General features: G+C 43.3%; 1 protein-coding gene across 2 annotated transcripts in view; it reads left to right on the forward strand.

The window, feature by feature from the left end:
- The window catches only part of TXNRD1 (thioredoxin reductase 1), a 73,699-nt gene that overhangs the window by 31,724 nt on the left and 24,866 nt on the right, over nt 1-17,109 (forward strand). For both annotated transcript variants that reach the window (XR_012647293.1, XM_075007779.1), the window contains exons 4-10: nt 3,677-3,786; nt 9,127-9,249; nt 10,400-10,472; nt 10,839-10,958; nt 12,204-12,346; nt 12,473-12,588; nt 14,455-14,680. Coding sequence is in view for 1 of the 2 variants with exons in the window: in XM_075007779.1 (XP_074863880.1) it covers nt 3,677-3,786; nt 9,127-9,249; nt 10,400-10,472; nt 10,839-10,958; nt 12,204-12,346; nt 12,473-12,588; nt 14,455-14,680 (911 nt within the window). In the remaining variant the exon portion in view is untranslated. The remainder of the gene's footprint in view (nt 1-3,676; nt 3,787-9,126; nt 9,250-10,399; nt 10,473-10,838; nt 10,959-12,203; nt 12,347-12,472; nt 12,589-14,454; nt 14,681-17,109) is intronic.

Consider the following 17,109-nt stretch of genomic DNA (forward strand, 5'->3'; position numbering starts at 1 on the left):
ACAGGATATGAAAAGCAGTTCTTTGCTTTGTCATTCATCTCTGGCAGTTTGCCCAGTGTAAGAAGGGAGCAGCCAAGCGGCTGTGAATTTATGACTAAAATTTCCTGGTAGGTACTTGAGGTAACTTGAGTTAGTTGTACACAATTTGCCGTGTCTGACCAACATATTTTTATCTAATTTAATAGTATGGTTTTACATGAACATTCCTGAAGCTGTTTAAACTTGTTATAGGAATACGACTGGTTCATTTGTTTAGTGTCCAAAGAACTTTGGCATTTTCGCGGAGTATTTTCTTTCTTTTTGCAGGGTGAATGTTCTACTTCAATACAAATACATATTCTGGCCCGTACTCAAAACCTGTGTCCCAGCATTTCTCAGTATGTGCTGGTGTAGGCTGCTATCCTCTTCCCTGAGCAAAGGAAGGATTAAACACTGCACTCCAAGTCTGTTCAGGCCCTCTCCTGATAGCACCATCTATTGGTTGCACTGAAAATCTTTAGCAAACCCCCCAAATCAAAAAGTCCAATGAAGTGCAGCAGCCACCCTTCCTCCAACCTAGGGGATTTCTTGCCAGAGTGTCTCTGCGCTTGGCAACACAGATGCTGGAACTAGTGGTGCAGGCACTGCCGCTGCACGCCCTAATATGAAGAGGTTTCCCATATATCCAGGGAATACTGACAGAGATGTAGCTGTGTTAGTCTGCATTCTATCAAAACAAAAAAGCTGTCAAGTAGCACTTTAAAGACTAACAACAGAATTTATTAAGTGATGAGCTTTCATGGGACAGACCCCCGAAAGCTCATCACCTAATAAATTATTTTGTTAGTCTTTGAAATATATCTAGGGTTTGCCATGTGGTACAACAGGTCTCAGTGCCCCAACTATACAACTAGTTACAGAGCATTCTTCTGACAGCTCTTTCCCGGTCTTCCTATGGATCATAACTGGCCAAAGTTATTGACCCTTTGAGCTGCACAGGACAATTTTCAGAAGTTCAAGAGCTTGGGTGTGCCAGCTGGGGCTTAAGGCTTCAGTCACACTTTTGCTAAGCTCCTGGCAGGTGTACCCTATAGGGCTGAAGCCCCAAGACCCTGCGCTATGCTGGGCAGAAGTCCCTAATTCATCACCCTCCTGTAAGACAGAGGTCTTACCCTCCTTCCCCCACTCCAAGTCAGGTATATGGAGAATGGGAGATGGGGTGAGGGTGGGGCTCCATGAGCCGCACTTTACCTGTAAAATAGCTCCATGTGGCTTGTGAGCCAGTTGGCCACTCCTGCTATAGTTGTCTTCCTGGGAGTCCCCCAGCCACAGGTGCCAACCTGCTGCCTGGCTTGTGCCCTCTCAGTGGAGCTCTTTCAGCCTTGGCAGGAATCAGAGGCTCATCAGGCATCACCTTACTCCTTCCTTCCCATGTGCTTCTCATAATTGCCTCTGTCGGACCCAAACCTCTGATAGAGGGGCACTGCCTCTCAAAGTGGCAGACTTCCGTGTTACTACTGATTCCTACACAATGGCTCCCTAAAACAGGATGTTAAGACTTTTACATAATTCATAACAGTACCTGGCACTTCTATAATAATATGTAGTTTCAGAGCACTTTCCAGCCATTAGATAATTTTTTTTCACAATTCCGATAGGCACCAACTCCAGGGGTGCTCCTGGGCAACAGCACCTAGGGGAAAAATAATGGGTGATCAGCTGCCACTAGGGACACTCTGATCAGCTTCTCCCCACCAACACCTCCCGCCTGCCATGGACCAGCAGTGTGCAGGACGTGCTGGGAAGGAAAGGGGCAGGGTGCACTCGGGGAAGGTGGTGAAGTGGGGCTGGAAGAGGTGAAGCTGGGCGGGGGGTGCAGGAAGAGGTGGGGGAATGGTGGGGTGGGGTGGGACATTGGGGGAAGGGTTTCCATAGGGACAGGGCCTGGGGTGAGGCAGGGTTTGAGCACCCCTGTGAATTTAGAAAGTGTATTATCCCTATGTTACAGAGTAGCAAATGGATATAGTAGAATTTAAGGCCTAATTTTCACTAAGTTGGTCTGTCCACATTCAGTTGCACGATTGCATTACTCCTTTGTGTACTCACTGCCAGATATGAACGCACGTATCTAGGCCAGGTGTGTGTTGAGCCATGGACATGTGTGAACCAGAATTTGTACTGTGCACCCTAGAGTACGCAGGAGAACTATGCACACAGCTAAAGACAAACCCTACAGTGGAGCTGGTCAGAGAACTTGACTTTTGTGCAGACGTTCCCCCTCCTCTGCAGTCTGTGTTGTGCCAGACCACAAATCCATCGGGACAGCCTAGAGTGGAGAATATTAGTGTGTTGTTTCTCATAATTTGTTGTACAGACCTTTTCTATGAACGTGAATGGACAGGGTTTTGTTTTGTTTCATTTGCTTTTTTTTTTCTTTTCCACGCTGATGTCCAAGAAGGAGACACAGCTCTCACCCACCCTTTTAAAAAAGTACTCCTCAGAGTTTGAGTCAGTCTCACCGTCTTTCGCTTGGCATTCTAAGAGTTCATACAGCACTTTGTGTGTGAAATGATTTTGGCATTGGAGCTCTATGAGCTCAAAAATTTCTGTAATATTCAGGGTTACTGAACCTCTGGGTTTTCCCGGACATGATCTCTTTCGTGGTAGTTCTGTGGTTGCTCAAATTAAGAGGAAATGTCTGAGGGCTAGCAGCGCAGATGCTGCAGCTCAGAAAGAGTTGTCTCTGCCCCCCAGTTGGTCCCTCCCCAGCCGTAGCTGCCGGATCCCACCCAGCTTGTCTCCTGCCAGGTAAGCAGAACTACCAAGTGTCTCTCAGCCATGCCACCTACTGCCCTGAGGGGCCTTAGAGCCTAGCTGGCAGGGTGACAAGGCCAGGCCAAAGCTCCCTGCCCTGCGGATGGGGAGGTCACAGGGAGGTGCTGACTGATGGCTGGTGCTGTGTCCTACATGTGCATCAACTGCGCTGTCACTGTGACGTTGATTCAAGGAGGGGAACAGAGACTGCACATGCCTCCCTACAGAACTGCCCCGGTACCTACTCCACCCCCAAATACTCCCTCCAGGTATACTCCCACTCCCTAAAAACTCCTCCAGCACCCCCCACCTCCTCCAACCTACTCACCTCTAATTCTGCCCCCTTGGCGATGTCCTCTATTTGGGAACTTGAACTATGGTAACCCTAGTCATATTAACAACTGCAATTGAAAGAAAAGTTTTGAAGAAACTAACCAAAAGAGACCCATCCCCAGCATTTAGTGCATTTTCATAAGAGAGCAGCCTGAAGAACTGATGAAAAAAACGAGTTTTTTTCTGGAGTGCTGAGAGATAAGAACATTGGTGATAATTTTCTTAAAAACTGTTGTGTTTAAAGATTTAACCATGGAAAATCTAATTTCCCTATTTTCTTTTTCCAAGTCTAATGTTGAACTGGCAGGAATCTTAGCCGCTCAGTTTATTGGATTTCAGCGGAGTAAAATATAGCAAGTCATCCTAACTTTGCATGTGACTCATCATTGCCTTAGGAAACAGGCTTGCATTGAAGTGTAATCCAGTTCTTGGGGAAGTGAGTGAGCATTCTTGGGAAACAGAAAGCCACGCCCCTCTGTGATTTCACTTCACAGTGTGGCCTTCATAAAGGAAGACTTTAGACTGTGTTCCTTTGTACTTTATTTTACAGAGGATGGGAAGAAGCTGCAAGAGGCGCTGTATGAGCTAACTATGGAAACTTCAGTACCAATTGTATTTGTGCAGCAGAATCTAATAGGAGATTATGACAAAAGTTTAAAGGTAGGAAAAGAAACATGACCAGATCTTTCTAACTTTTTAGGTTTAAAAGTAAGAATCAGCGCAGATCAGCCTTCCTTTTAACAGCGTCTGACTGGGGGGGAAAGATGGGAGGGTTTTCTCAGCCTTGCATCAGAATCATCCTTTTCTTCCCCATATAACTAAATGGGAATCAGGCTCTGGCTAGCTCAGAGCAGAGCTGTGAAAGAGCGGGGTTAGGGTGAAGGAGGGAAGGAGAAGAATCTTGATATGGTAAAAACGGAGAACTACCCATGTAGTAAAGACTATATATAGTTTAGTAACCTATGTGATGCAGAATGAAACATTATTATTTTGGAAAAAATATTCAAAGCCTGACTTTAAGTGGTATCTCCAGATGTACTATACGTAGGTGTTCTAGTCTCCTCTTCTGATGTGTGCATCATCAGCTATGCTTATCTCACTAATTAAGTTTGATGGGCATCGAGTAGCTATTTTTGTCTGGGTTGTCTGTCCTCAAACAGGGCTGTTGCTATCAGCTAAACAAAAAGATGTGTTTTGGGCAGGGAGTGAGGAAAGGTAGAGAAAAATGGCACACTTCCTTTTTAAACTAATTGTTGTGACCTTGAACAGTGTGAAACAGTGTATCTGTGTAACTGAGTCTGGACCGGAAATGCTATTTATCTGGAGAAGTGGGTCTGTCCCACAAAAGCTCATCACCTAATAAATTATTTTGTTAGTCTTTAAAGTGCTTACAGGACTGCTGTTTTGTTAGTATTTGCCACAGTACAGTAAGTACTTCCTTCTCAAGCTGTTCTAATGGAAATGGAACTTGAACCCAGCCATCTGGCAAGGACCATGTTGCAAAAGGGGAACTCAATCCAAAATTATAGATGCAACGTTGTTTTTTTCCTGTGGCTTGTGAGTGTGTGTGTGTATGTTTTCAGCTACTGATGCCTTCAGGGATTTGTTTCCGTTTTTAAAAAGCAGCCTGTGATTATAACGAGAGATGTCATGTTTCTAGTCTAGCTTTCAACAGCCTAGTCTGCACTAATGACTTTGTTGGCAAAGCTGTGTTGGTGAGGGGCGTGGATGAAGCATGATCTCTGATTTACAGAGCTGTGCTGGCAACAGCAGCTAATGCCGATGGCATAGGTGTCGTGGTATAGTGTGTTTCGGCTAGAATAAACTCTACTAGTAGAGGCACGACTTTTCCAGTAAAGGCTGCATCCTCTCTACGAGCTCTTTGCTAGAATAGCTTACGGGCCGTGTTGTACTGGCAAACCCTTCAATGTACAGACCTGTTCTATATACTGAGATGCAACATTTCATTGAAGAAGTTGACTTGCGCTGTGGCTAGAAGGTTGAAAAATCCAGCTTAAAATCAGTAGCTACTGTGAACCTTAGCTGTGGAGGCACCAACATTCCTCCATAATACACTACACATAAAGTCTGTTCAGTGTGAGAGTCACAATACCTTGTATGTGGTAGAATATTGACTTTCATACAATGAGAGCTTTTCAGAGACTTCAGAGCGTAAGGACGATTTGTGAAAATTCCTCATGCGTGTGATTTGTGATCTAAATGATAGCACCATATTTGATTAGTGAGGGTTTTTTTTAGGAGTAAGGGCAGAGAGGTGGGTAGAGTATTACCTGATGTTGTTTTTTACTTCCTGATTTGTGTTACTGTTAGTAACAAAATTAGTAATAGCATTAGTAATTCATTAGTATTTTCTTAATATGGTTCTTCATATGATGCATTTGCTCTCTTCATGTACTTCCATGCTATCATCCAGTGAGATAATCACCTCGCCATGCAAGTCTAACAGCTAAATCAACCTAAATGTGCTTGGGATGCAGTTATAATAGGTGCTTGAAGGGATCTTGAAATTTGGTCAGTTTAAGGAAGGTAGTTAAAGCTATTTTCAAGGGCTCTTCTTACTGCCTGAATCCCCTCACCAATCTGGGGGTGAAGGAGTTGCAATCAGATTTTCCCATGCTCTTTTTTTTTGTTTGTTTTTCACTATTTTTCTTTCCCTCCTGTTTGAAAGAAACAGAACAACAAAAGAGGACCCTGAAAGAGCACTAGCTGCATCTTTTCCTTTCTGTGCACTCCGCCCGCATACATGCATGGCTGCCTCTCAATCCCTTTGTGCCAAAAAGGGATCCGTGGACCTTACCCCATCCTGGGACACTGGAGGGGCTTCTCTGCTCAGTCTGGGGGGCCATGTAGAGGTATACAGTGGTGGGGGAGCGATGGGCATCAGGATGCCAATCATTCCTCCTCTGATCCTGGAGAATTTATCAGGAAAAGATAATTCAGCCCCCGTCTGGCTGTGTGAACTTTTCTGTGGAGCTCCACATCCTGAAGTGAAGTTTCAGAAAGACAAAATGTAAATTTTCTGATTTTTTTTTAAAGTTTCAAATCTTTTTTTTTTTTTCCTATGGGAAAGTCTGTTGAAGTAACACATTTTTCTAACTGGGCTGGTTTTGATGAAAATTCTGAAAAAAAAGTTTTGAAGAAATATTTCCTCTTAGTTCTACTTATAACAATAGCAGCTAAACAGCCCTCAGACTGATACGTGGTTTCAAAGGTGGGCTGTGCCTGTTTAACATATAGGGTGCGTCTACACTAGCCGGCTACTTCAAAGTAGCTGGTGCAACGTCAAAATAGCATGCGTCGTGTCTACACGTGCCGTGAGCTATTGTGACGTTGAAATCGACATTATGCGGTGAGACGTTGAATTCGCTATTCCTATCCGAAGATGGGAATAGTGCCCTACTTTGACGTTCAGCATCGAAGTAGGGTGTGTGTAGACAATCCACATCCCGCTACATTGAAATAGCGGGGTCCTCCATGGTGGCCATCAGCTGAGGGGTTGAGAGACGCTCTGCCCAACCCCTGTGGGGCTCTGTGTTCGCCGTGTGCAGCAGCCCTGAGCCCAGGGCTTCTGGCTGCTGCTGCTGCTGCTGCTGCTGCAGCTAGGGGGGTCCATGCTGTGTGCACGGGGTCTGCAACTGGTTGTTGGCTCTGCAGACCTCGTGCTGTGCAGGCTGTGTGTGTCTGGGAGGGGCCCTTTAAGGGAGCGGCTTGCTGTTGCCCCAGAAGGGCTAGTCTAGCCTGTGACCCCATCCTCAGGCTTTGCGGGCGCCTTATTTTGACAGGGAGCGCTTGTGTGTGTGGACGCTCAGCATTTCCTTCCGGGGCGGCTCCTTTTGATGTTCCCCATCACTACTTCGATGTTGAATGTCAACGGCACCAGCCCCGGAGGATGTGTAGACGATACACGTCGAAGTAGCCTATTTCGATGTTCTTACTTCAAAATAGGCTACTTCGATGTAGTCTGCTAGTGTAGACGTAGCCATAGTGATGTTTATTTGGTATAGAAAGTCATTTGGTGCTAAGCCCATGTACACCAGTTGAGGATCTGCTCCTTGCTCTTTAACAGTCTTATCATGTGCCATTGAGGTCAGTGGAAGTGTTTTTGCCTGTAACATCGTGCCCAGGCTTGTGGGCAAAATCCTTTATTTTTTTATCTAGTAGAAAGTCCCATTGCAGTGGGACCCCACAATTTTAATACGACTAGTTTTTAGACAGAAGAGTATGAAGATTAATGGAATGTGATTTGTACATTACAACTGTCCAAATGCATAACTGTGTAGCTGGTTAACAATGCCAGTCTACAAAAAGAGAGCAGAGACAAATTAGTCCCTGGTGCAACTCCACTGGCTTTGTGTCACTTTGATGCACTTGGATCCATGATTCTGGAATGGAAACTAAAAATGGTATGTTGAAACTCAGGGAAAGCCTTGTGTAAAAAATATTAAGTATAGTTTTCTAAGAGACAGATTAGTTGAAGTAGTTGGTGGAGTGGTAACTGAAATTTGTTTAAAAATATTAGGGGATGTTATTAGAGAGTACAGTATTGCTGAATTTTCCTGTGTGTGTAGGGGAACACATCATAGGAAAGGGCTGTGGGTTAGGGGTTGGGAGGAGTTATTATTTTTTAAGATCCATTAACTTATAGACCTATTCCATTCATTCTGCCAGCATATTGGAGGAGGGATAGCTCAGTGGTTTGACCATGGGCTTACTAGACCAAGGGTTGTGAGTTCAATCTGTGAGGGGGCTGCTTAGGGATCTGGGGCAATAAGATGAACTATAAATTATGGGGGAGGGATAATTCAGTGGTTTGAGCATTGGCCTGCTAATAAACCCAGGGTTGTGAGCTCAGTCCTTGAGGGGGCCATTTAGGGGTCTGGGACAAATAGATTAAAAAAAGAACGGTGCTTGCTCTAACCAAAAGGGCAGGGGACTGAGTCAATGACCTCCCAAGGTCCCTTCCAGCTCTATGAGATATGTATCACCATATATTTTATTTTATTTATTTTATTGGCTATTAGGGAAAACTACTTCACCAGGAGGGTGGTGAAGCACTGGAATGTGTTGCCTATAGAGGTGGTGGAATCTCCATCTCTAGAGGTTTTTAAGTCCCAGCTTGACAAGGTCCTGGCTGGGATGACTTAGTGGGGGTTGATCCTGCTTGAAGCAGGGGGCTGGACTAGATGACCTCCTGAGGTCCCTTCCAGCCCTGTGATTCTGTGCTTCTATTTTATATTGTATGAAAGGGGACTAGAGCTTGTTCAAATGTATTGCACTGAGATTTTCATACCGTATCCCACCTGCACAAAAGCAGCAGGTTCATAGTTTTGTGTCTAAACAGGAAGCTGAACTACTGGAGTATGAATTACAAAGAGGGAAGAAGCTAACTGGGAGCAGTGTTTGCAAAATCCAGAATTACCTATTTCCCCTCCCCTAGCTACTACATGTGGAACCTCTCTAATCTGTCACTTTCTCATCTGGCAATATCTATAGTTCAGCATGGTTTAAGTGAACCAGATGACCTCTTGTCTTGGGTGTGGCCAAGTTTTCTATAGTCCCATACAGTTTGTTTACAGCCACCAGTCCTGGCTCTCAATGTTCTATGCTAGAGCAGCAACGAAGGGTCCTGTGGTACCTTATAGATTAACAGAAAAGTTTTGAGCATGAGTTTTCGTGAGCACAGACTCACTTCATCAGATGCTGTTCTATGCTGTTATTTAGCTGTAATTTACTCCAAATGTCTCCTAAGAGCCCAGTAAGCAGTGTAAGTGTTGGTAATGTGTTAGTAAATATTGACCTCCAGCAGTCCAGCAAAATCTGTCATTCAGCATTGGCCAGGTCCTAAGGATGTTGGACTAGAGAGGTTCAACCTGTACTTCTCACTGGAACTATTAATTTTGTCAGATTGATTTTGACTTAATAGCTATGGATAATGTGATTTTTAAAAAACTAGATTTGCCTCTTTGTTTCTTGATTCAGGCGCATAAGGAAGGAAAGATTCAAAAACTACTTGAAATGAATCAACCTGATCACGTGCAGGATTCCTATGACTATGATCTAATTGTCATTGGAGGGGGGTCTGGAGGTCTTGCTGCTTCCAAGGTATGAGTGACTAAATGCAAATTTACAATCTACTGACAACTGAGCAGAATACGTCCTGAACATTTGACATCTAAATAGGCCTGATACTGTAGAGACATTAATTTAATTCTTGGTTTTTTGTGTATCTTTGGGTGCTAGTCCCAGTAACATGGTTGTGCTCGTTTACGGAGAAGGTTGTTCTGAACATGGAAGGTATGAACATGTAACAGTAAATATAAAATAAAACTTGACCTTCCCCCAACCCTCCAACAGATGTAGTTAGAAAACACTGGGGAAATACCTCCACAGATTTTCTTAGCATCTGGATTAAGTTGCTGTGAGTATTTTAAAAACTGTCCTGAAATTTTTATAAAAAGCTTTTATTTTTGTCTGACATTAATATAATCTTTCTCTGTGTGTGTGTGTGTGTGTGTGTGTGTGTGCGCACACACACTTTTTTCATTTTATTTTTAATGGAAGAAGTTGTATAACTTCATAGTTTCATTGGATGAAATCTTGGCTTCACTGAAATCAGTGGGAGTTGTGCTTAACTGACTGTGAGCCTGTCCTGTGATGTACTATAACTAATGACACAGGAGCCAGTTCTGGTCAATCAAGACATCCATATTACGAGTTTGAAAAAAAATTGCCACTTTTGACATTTACAGATTGTGAGCCAAATTCTGCCTGCGTGTACATGGCCATAGTGAAGTGCAGGGGAAGTGCAGAGGTGTAACTGAGGCCAGAATTTGGTACCAGAAGACTTTCTGCTGTTGCAGCACATCAGATCAATGCAGCAGCAACCCATACTTAAAGGGAAAACCAGATAAAGAATGTTGTGAGGAGGATTCTAAAACAAACAGAATGTTGAGACATTTTTAAGAAACATGACTGCCTGAAGTAGTTCTTCAGTGGTACTCTCAACCTGCAGAGTGAAACTGCATTGCTTGTAGAAATCTGCATGCCTTTTATTTCACACACCCCCTCTTTTCCATCTTGAATATGCACATTAATCCCAAAGACTGATGACCATCTGGCCATATCCTTGCAACTCAATTTGTTATGAGATAATTAAAAATGGTGTTGATTTTCAGCAGTGTATGGTGCTATCATGTAATATGGATACAATGTGTAATATTTAGATATTTGTGTTGTCTAATTTGTTCTCCAGGAGGCTGCCAGTTATGGCAAGAAAGTGCTGGTGCTTGACTACGTTATGCCTACTCCTCTGGGAACTAAATGGGGTAAATTTCTGCTGACCACAGTCGTGTTGTTATTGAGGGGCATTTCTTATTAAAAGACCTGGACTCTGTTTTAAGACAGAGCACATTCATTCATACATATATATATATATTCATTCCTATCTGCTGTTAGGAATAAGGGGATTTCAAAGTTGCTGGGGTCCTTTCAAAAACGAGCTCCATCTGGACGAGCCGTGCAGCTGCGAGCTGCATCAATTGCGAAATGCCGCAGCTGCCGGCATTCTAATGAGGCGCTGAATACGTATTTCAGTGCTTCATTAGTAAACTTTGAAGTGGCCATTTGCATGGCCATTTTGAAGTTTTGGGCTAGTGTAGACATAGCCATAATGTATTCCATTTCTTTTGTAGGTCTTGGAGGGACGTGCGTGAATGTGGGCTGTATCCCTAAAAAACTGATGCACCAGGCAGCTTTGCTAGGGCAAGCCTTACAAGATTCACGCAAGTTTGGATGGCAGTTTGAGGAGAAAGGTATAGAAATTTAAAAATAACGTCTCTTTCCATTTTCATGCCTCTCGATCAGAGCTCTATCCCACAAGGCGCTGAGCACTCCAGCACCTTTGCTGAGAAGTATTTCAGCTTGGGCTAGCTTTAAGAACATGAGTGGTACTGTTGATTTCAACAGGATGACAGGTGCTTAAGGGCATTACTGGATGAGGATGGAAGCACTGAGTATCAGGTCCTCAGTGGCACAGCATGCCTTTTTGGAATTCATTGATTACTTCAAATGTTTAACATAATAAACCTACATGTCCCGGTGGGGCTGGGTTTGATGCAGGCATGCTCCTGTAAGTGGATGTATGCAGAAGTAATTCTTGGAGGCATATTGGCCATTTCTATACATGCCGCTAATAAACGGCCTGAAATATGCTAATGAGGCATGGATGCAAATGCCCCGTGCCTCATTAGCCTAAGGTCACGTGATTTGGGGTCCGGAAGATGTTCTTCCAGATTCCAAAACGCCATTTAGAAGCACGGCCCTCTGGGGGTCTTCCAGAAGGAAGTCCTTCTTCCATAGGCACCTTCTTCCCAAAAGTTTTCAGGAAGAAGGTGCCTCCAGAAGAAGGACTTTCCTTCCGGAAGACCCCTTGTGGGCTGCGCTTCTAAACAGCGTTTTGGAGTCTGGAAGAACATCTTCTGGACCCCAAATCACGTGATCTTATGCTAAAGAGGCATGGGGAATTTGCATCCACATCTCATTAGCATATTTTGGGCTGTTTATTAGCATGCCACTTTTGCTATCGGTGGGCTCCAACCAAGCCATCAGAGATCATGATCTTTCTTCAAAGTGGCATGTGTAGAAACGGCCGATGTGTTTATGTTTTAAGAGACACCTACTCACAGTAGATGTCAGTGGAGTAATACTGATACTTAGATAAAGCTAAAAGCTTCAAAGGTAAAGAAAAAATAGGAGCGGTCATGATCTTTGATGGCTTGGTTTGAGCCCACTGATAGCAAATTAATTCCTTCCACTGTTTTGCAGTCATGCAGTAAGCACTGTGGGTCAGGCTCACCACTGCCTTATTCGAACTTTCCGCTGGTGTAGCTCATTAGTAGGATTTCTGGGGGTACACCAGGATGAAACAGGAATAACACAGTGGTGAATGAGGCCCGGCATGTTGACGGTTATGTGGGAATCCCATTGGAAATGGAAGGAAAGCTGGGGAAAAAGAAGGCAAGATGGGTTAAAAACTGGATATTGTGTTTTTTCAACAGTCAAACACAGCTGGGGGACAATGACAGAAGCCGTTCAGAATTATATTGGCTCTCTCAACTGGGGCTACAGGGTGTCTCTGAGAGAAAAGAAGGTCACATATGAGAATGCTTATGGAGAATTTGTTGGGCTGCACACAATTAAGGTACTGAATAGCAATGTGTCCTCTATCCTTTCTTTACTCTTTATGGATACAGTTGCTTTTCTGACCCAACAGTCTTCTTATTAGTAAGTACGAAATACTAACTATGTTCTGTTGTTTTGCATATAGGCAACAAATAACAAAGGAAAGGAGAAATTGTACACGGCAGAGAAATTTCTGATTGCCACTGGGGAAAGGCCCCGTTACCTGGGTATCCCTGGAGACAAGGAATACTGTATTAGCAGGTAAAAATTGGTCAGAGTGCAAAATAACCCTTTATGCCTATTTTAAAATAGTCTCCTGTGGTATGAGTTCTGCAGGTTATCAGAGAGTAGGGCTGCTGGGCTTGGGGCTTCTCTACTCACGTCCCTGTAAAGAAACAACAATGGTGGAAAATGGCCACAACACAATAGTGGACCGGCAAGAGCACCAGACCTAGCGTAAGCCTTGAGGTGGTGAGCACTTAGCTATGAGACATGTTACATGTGATTCTTTGCTTGTACTACTCCTGAGTGACAGCAGCAGTAACTGAGAGAATCAGAATGCCCATAATTTGTACTAATTCTTTGGGCTTATTCCTGGCACACTCATTTGCTTCCCTATTTGCCTGTGCCAAGGTCAGTGCAGCTGTAGTGGTTTGTTCAAGTTGAAGAATGCTGTACACTTTGAGGATGCCTCTCTGCACAAGTGCTGAGGAAATCCTGAGTCTGAAAATATTTCCATCTCTCCAAGTCTGCAGTGTGCATAAAGACTGGCGGGGAGCGGATGTACTGTTGACCCAAGAAATGGATTTTATACTAGAGTTTTTGTTGTGAAATCACATGAAATTTGCCTGTTGTCTTGTTGCAACCTTGCAACTCAACGCTGGTTCTCAAAGAAGTTCAAGAAATTTCATGCATCCGGTTAGTAAAGGTGAACAGATTGATGACTGTGAAAGCCATACAAAACTTATGGCTTTGCATGGTTCTAAAACATATCCAGGTGAAACACAGTGATTTCAACCAAGCTTAGCTTTTACATTCTCTGGAGCTTGGAACCAAAGGCAAAAATTATGGGCAGGTAAACCTATGTGCGTCAAAATACGTAAGAGGCTTGAATAAACTCCTGGAGATGGAAACAGCCAAATTTCACACTTACCACCAACAGGAAGTGGTGACATTGTACATAATCAATATACACAACATTACACACAGAGAAGAACATTACACACATTAAGACTGCAAAGTCAAGCAAGCATTCAGATGTTAGGAAATTCCAGAATAATTTGCCTGTCAGTCTCAGTTTAGTTCCTTGTGTGCATACATTATGACACAGGTCCTATACATATGATATAGAACTACGGATGTTACTGGACCAGAGATGCCTGGGTCAGGAGGCTATTAGGAGGGGAGCCTGGTGTGGCTTGTTTCCTGGGCCCAGTGCCACCGGGGCTCTAGCAGCACTGCTGGGACCGTATTTGCAGCCTAGTTGGGGCAGGAGCTGGCCCCTCACCCCTGGGGCCAGGGCAGAGTCTGGTAGCAAGGCCGGGGCTAGAGCCAGTGCCCATGGGGCTGAGGTCACAGCTGTGTTGGCAGCCTGGCTCTGGGTTGGAGTTGGCCCAGCAGGAGTCAGGGGATGGGCTGGCGGTAAGGGGCTGCCAGAGCTGGAAGTGGGGGCAGGGGAGGCAGAGAGGGTGCCAGACAAGAGAGGTTCAACCTCTACTGCCTTGACATAATCACATTCTGGTTTTTCCACAGTAGCTCTTTCATAGCAAGTTCTGCTTAGGCCCTGCATTCCATTTGTGCTGAGTTTCAGATATAAGAAAAGCAGACCCTATGGTGGGTCTGTGTAGCTGCTTATACTTTATGATAAACACTTTTGGTAATTTGGAGAGACTTAGAGGCAAATTAGAGTAGTCCACATTCCCTTTCAGTGGTCCTTGTTAGAAATTCTTTGCCATGTGTTGACCTTACATTCCAATTGTGAACAGTGTATTCCTAGTTACAAGGATTTCCTATTTGTGCTATAGAAAAATAGCTGTTAATTGTGAAGAGTTGTATTAAATAGTCCCTGTCTAATTTAATGTGTGTGTGTGTATGTGAGTGGATTTCTTTTTTGTTTTTTTTTTCCAGTGATGATCTCTTCTCTCTGCCTTACTGCCCAGGAAAGACCTTGGTAGTTGGAGCTTCCTATGTTGCCCTCGAATGTGCTGGATTTCTTGCAGGTCTTGGTTTGGATGTAACTGTAATGGTGCGATCCATCCTGTTAAGAGGGTTTGATCAGGAAATGGCAAACAAAATTGGGGAACATATGGAAGAACATGGAGTCAAATTTATTAAACAGTTTGTGCCAATCAAGGTAAGCCTGTTCATTGGAACATTTCAAAGTAGAATATAAATGTAAATACAAGTAACCTTTAGATTATAGTGTTTTAAGAAATGTGAATTAGATCTGTCTTAATGGCAAAAAGTTGAATCTATATTATTGGATCTGCTAAAACATAAGTAAGGTTTTTTATTGCTTATAACTGACTGATTGTATGAACTATCTAATGGAAAACTGCAATCTAATTTTATTTTTTAAATTGCCTGAGGTTTTAAAATGCTTTATAAGAGCTAGAGTCTAAAAATGGTGTTAGAAACTAAGGTATTGATCCTGCAAACATTAATGCACATACCTAACTTTTTGAGTATGTGCAGGGCTTTTTGTGTTTTGGTACCTTAGTTTGTAAGAACATTTTTAGAATTTAGCTCTTGTAAAGAAGCTAGCTCTTACCTAATGCATCCTACTCAGTAGAGTAAAGGGAACTATCCTTTGATCAGAATCACTAGGTATGGTAGCACTAGTAAATATTTACAGTGTAGTGCCTGAAATTGGTTAAGGTGAAAAGAAAATTCTTTTCACTGTGCAGTAAAATTAAGGAGAATGTTTATCTGATTATTTTATTGAAAATAGTGTGAAACGATCGAATACCATTCACCTTGCAGTCTTAGTCCTCAATTGTGCAAATAATTACATATGTGTATGTCCATACTCTCATGTCATGTTTGCAGGAAGGGGGAGTTGCACCTGCATCTTGAAGAGACTATGTACAGGCATTGTGGTTCATGCCATCAGTTCAAGACTGGGGCCTAATTGTAAAAAATACAATTGTTTCTTCACAGTGTAAGATAATTGTTAAAATAAGGCACCAAAGAGACCCTGACTTAGCAAACCAGTTAAGCACGTGCTTAACTTAGTTTGATTTTATGCACATAAGCAAGCTTGTCAAACTTTACGGTAATATTTATGTTTATTTGTAGATGAATTAGGCCCGTAAAAAGAACGCTATATAGAGAGCTTTTTGTCCTTTATGTAAAGTTACTATCAAAGACCAGTTTAAAAACATTTTTCTTAATGATTAGGGTTTAATTATTATAAAATAGAAAAGAAATTATAAAATAACTTCCATCAGGTGCCAAACCAATACATTATAACATTTTAGGTGTTCAAGGAATAAAAATTAAATAAAATGCATTCCATTCTTTTCATTCTTAGCATACAACGGTTAGGCTTAAAAAAAAGGAAGAAGGGGGGAATTGCTGATTTCTTTTGTGTGACCTCCCCCTATTCTGATAAAAGATAAGAGATTTATCCTGAGAGCTCAGAGAGGAAATTGCAAGGAATTTTCTGTTCTTATTCATACTATAGCACTCCCTACACCATATGAAAAATGGAGAACTGAATATCTAGTTTCTAATTGCTCAATATTTAGTGAAGCAGTTTTTATTAGATCTGATCCTACAAGACGTCCCACAAAGTGCTGAGTACTCTCCACTCCCCTTGAAGTCAGCAGGAGCAGAGGATGCACAGCACCTCATGAGTACTTACCATCCTGCACTGTGCTATTACTTGGAGAATATATTTCTGCCTGCTGTATACTGTGTCTCTGCTTACCTTCCCAGCGATGTTGTGGGGCAGCGGGGAGGAGGAGGGCAGGAATCTACCCTGTATCCATCCGGGGAGATCACTGGATGTTAAATCTCAGATGGCTGGGCGTATTTTCGGCAGCCATCTTCCTTTTTGTTTTTCCCTTTACATGGTGTTTGAAGTTACCTACGTTCCATTCAGCACCAAACCTTTTGTTGAATATGGTGAGATAGCAAGTGCATCACCCTAAATACAGGTTGCACCTCCCTGGTCTGGCATGGTCAAGACCTGACAGATCCTGAACAACAGAATTTGCTGAACCAGGGGAGGTCCAGGGCTTGTGTGCCAGGTGGCCCCAGCCTCCTGCTCCCCTGGGACTCCAAGCTTCCTGGGCTGCCACAGGGCTCTGGCCCCTGTTCCCAGGCTCCCAGAGCTGCTACATGGCTGTTCCCAGGCCCCGCCTCACAGATGTTGTTCCAGTCCCAGCCCCAAGACTCTCTGGTCCTGTCATATCCATAGTCCTGCTGGACCATGGATGTTGCCATATCAGAGAGTACTATATATAAGAGTTCAGGCTGTAGCAGTGTGCTGATTCAATGCATAGCAATCTGTAAAGTGGGTCCAGTGGCACCAGGATTTTAAGACTTGTTAGGGAAAGACTGCATTTTCCATGCCTCAAAACTGTAATATAAAATAGTCACGAGGAGTTGTTGCCTTTGTTGTTCTGGGTTGCTAGGTAGTTATGCATTAAAATTGTCCCTGAAAATTTCATACTCTGACTTACTTGTAAAGGGCTACATTGTGTTTTATGTACCAGTGACACTGCCCCAAGTAAGAGGCCACATGAAGTCATGTGGCTTCTCAGGTAGCACAGGAAG

The sequence above is a fragment of the Carettochelys insculpta genome, chromosome 1 (genome assembly GCF_033958435.1).
Source record: "Carettochelys insculpta isolate YL-2023 chromosome 1, ASM3395843v1, whole genome shotgun sequence".
Taxonomy (NCBI): domain Eukaryota; kingdom Metazoa; phylum Chordata; order Testudines; family Carettochelyidae; genus Carettochelys; species Carettochelys insculpta.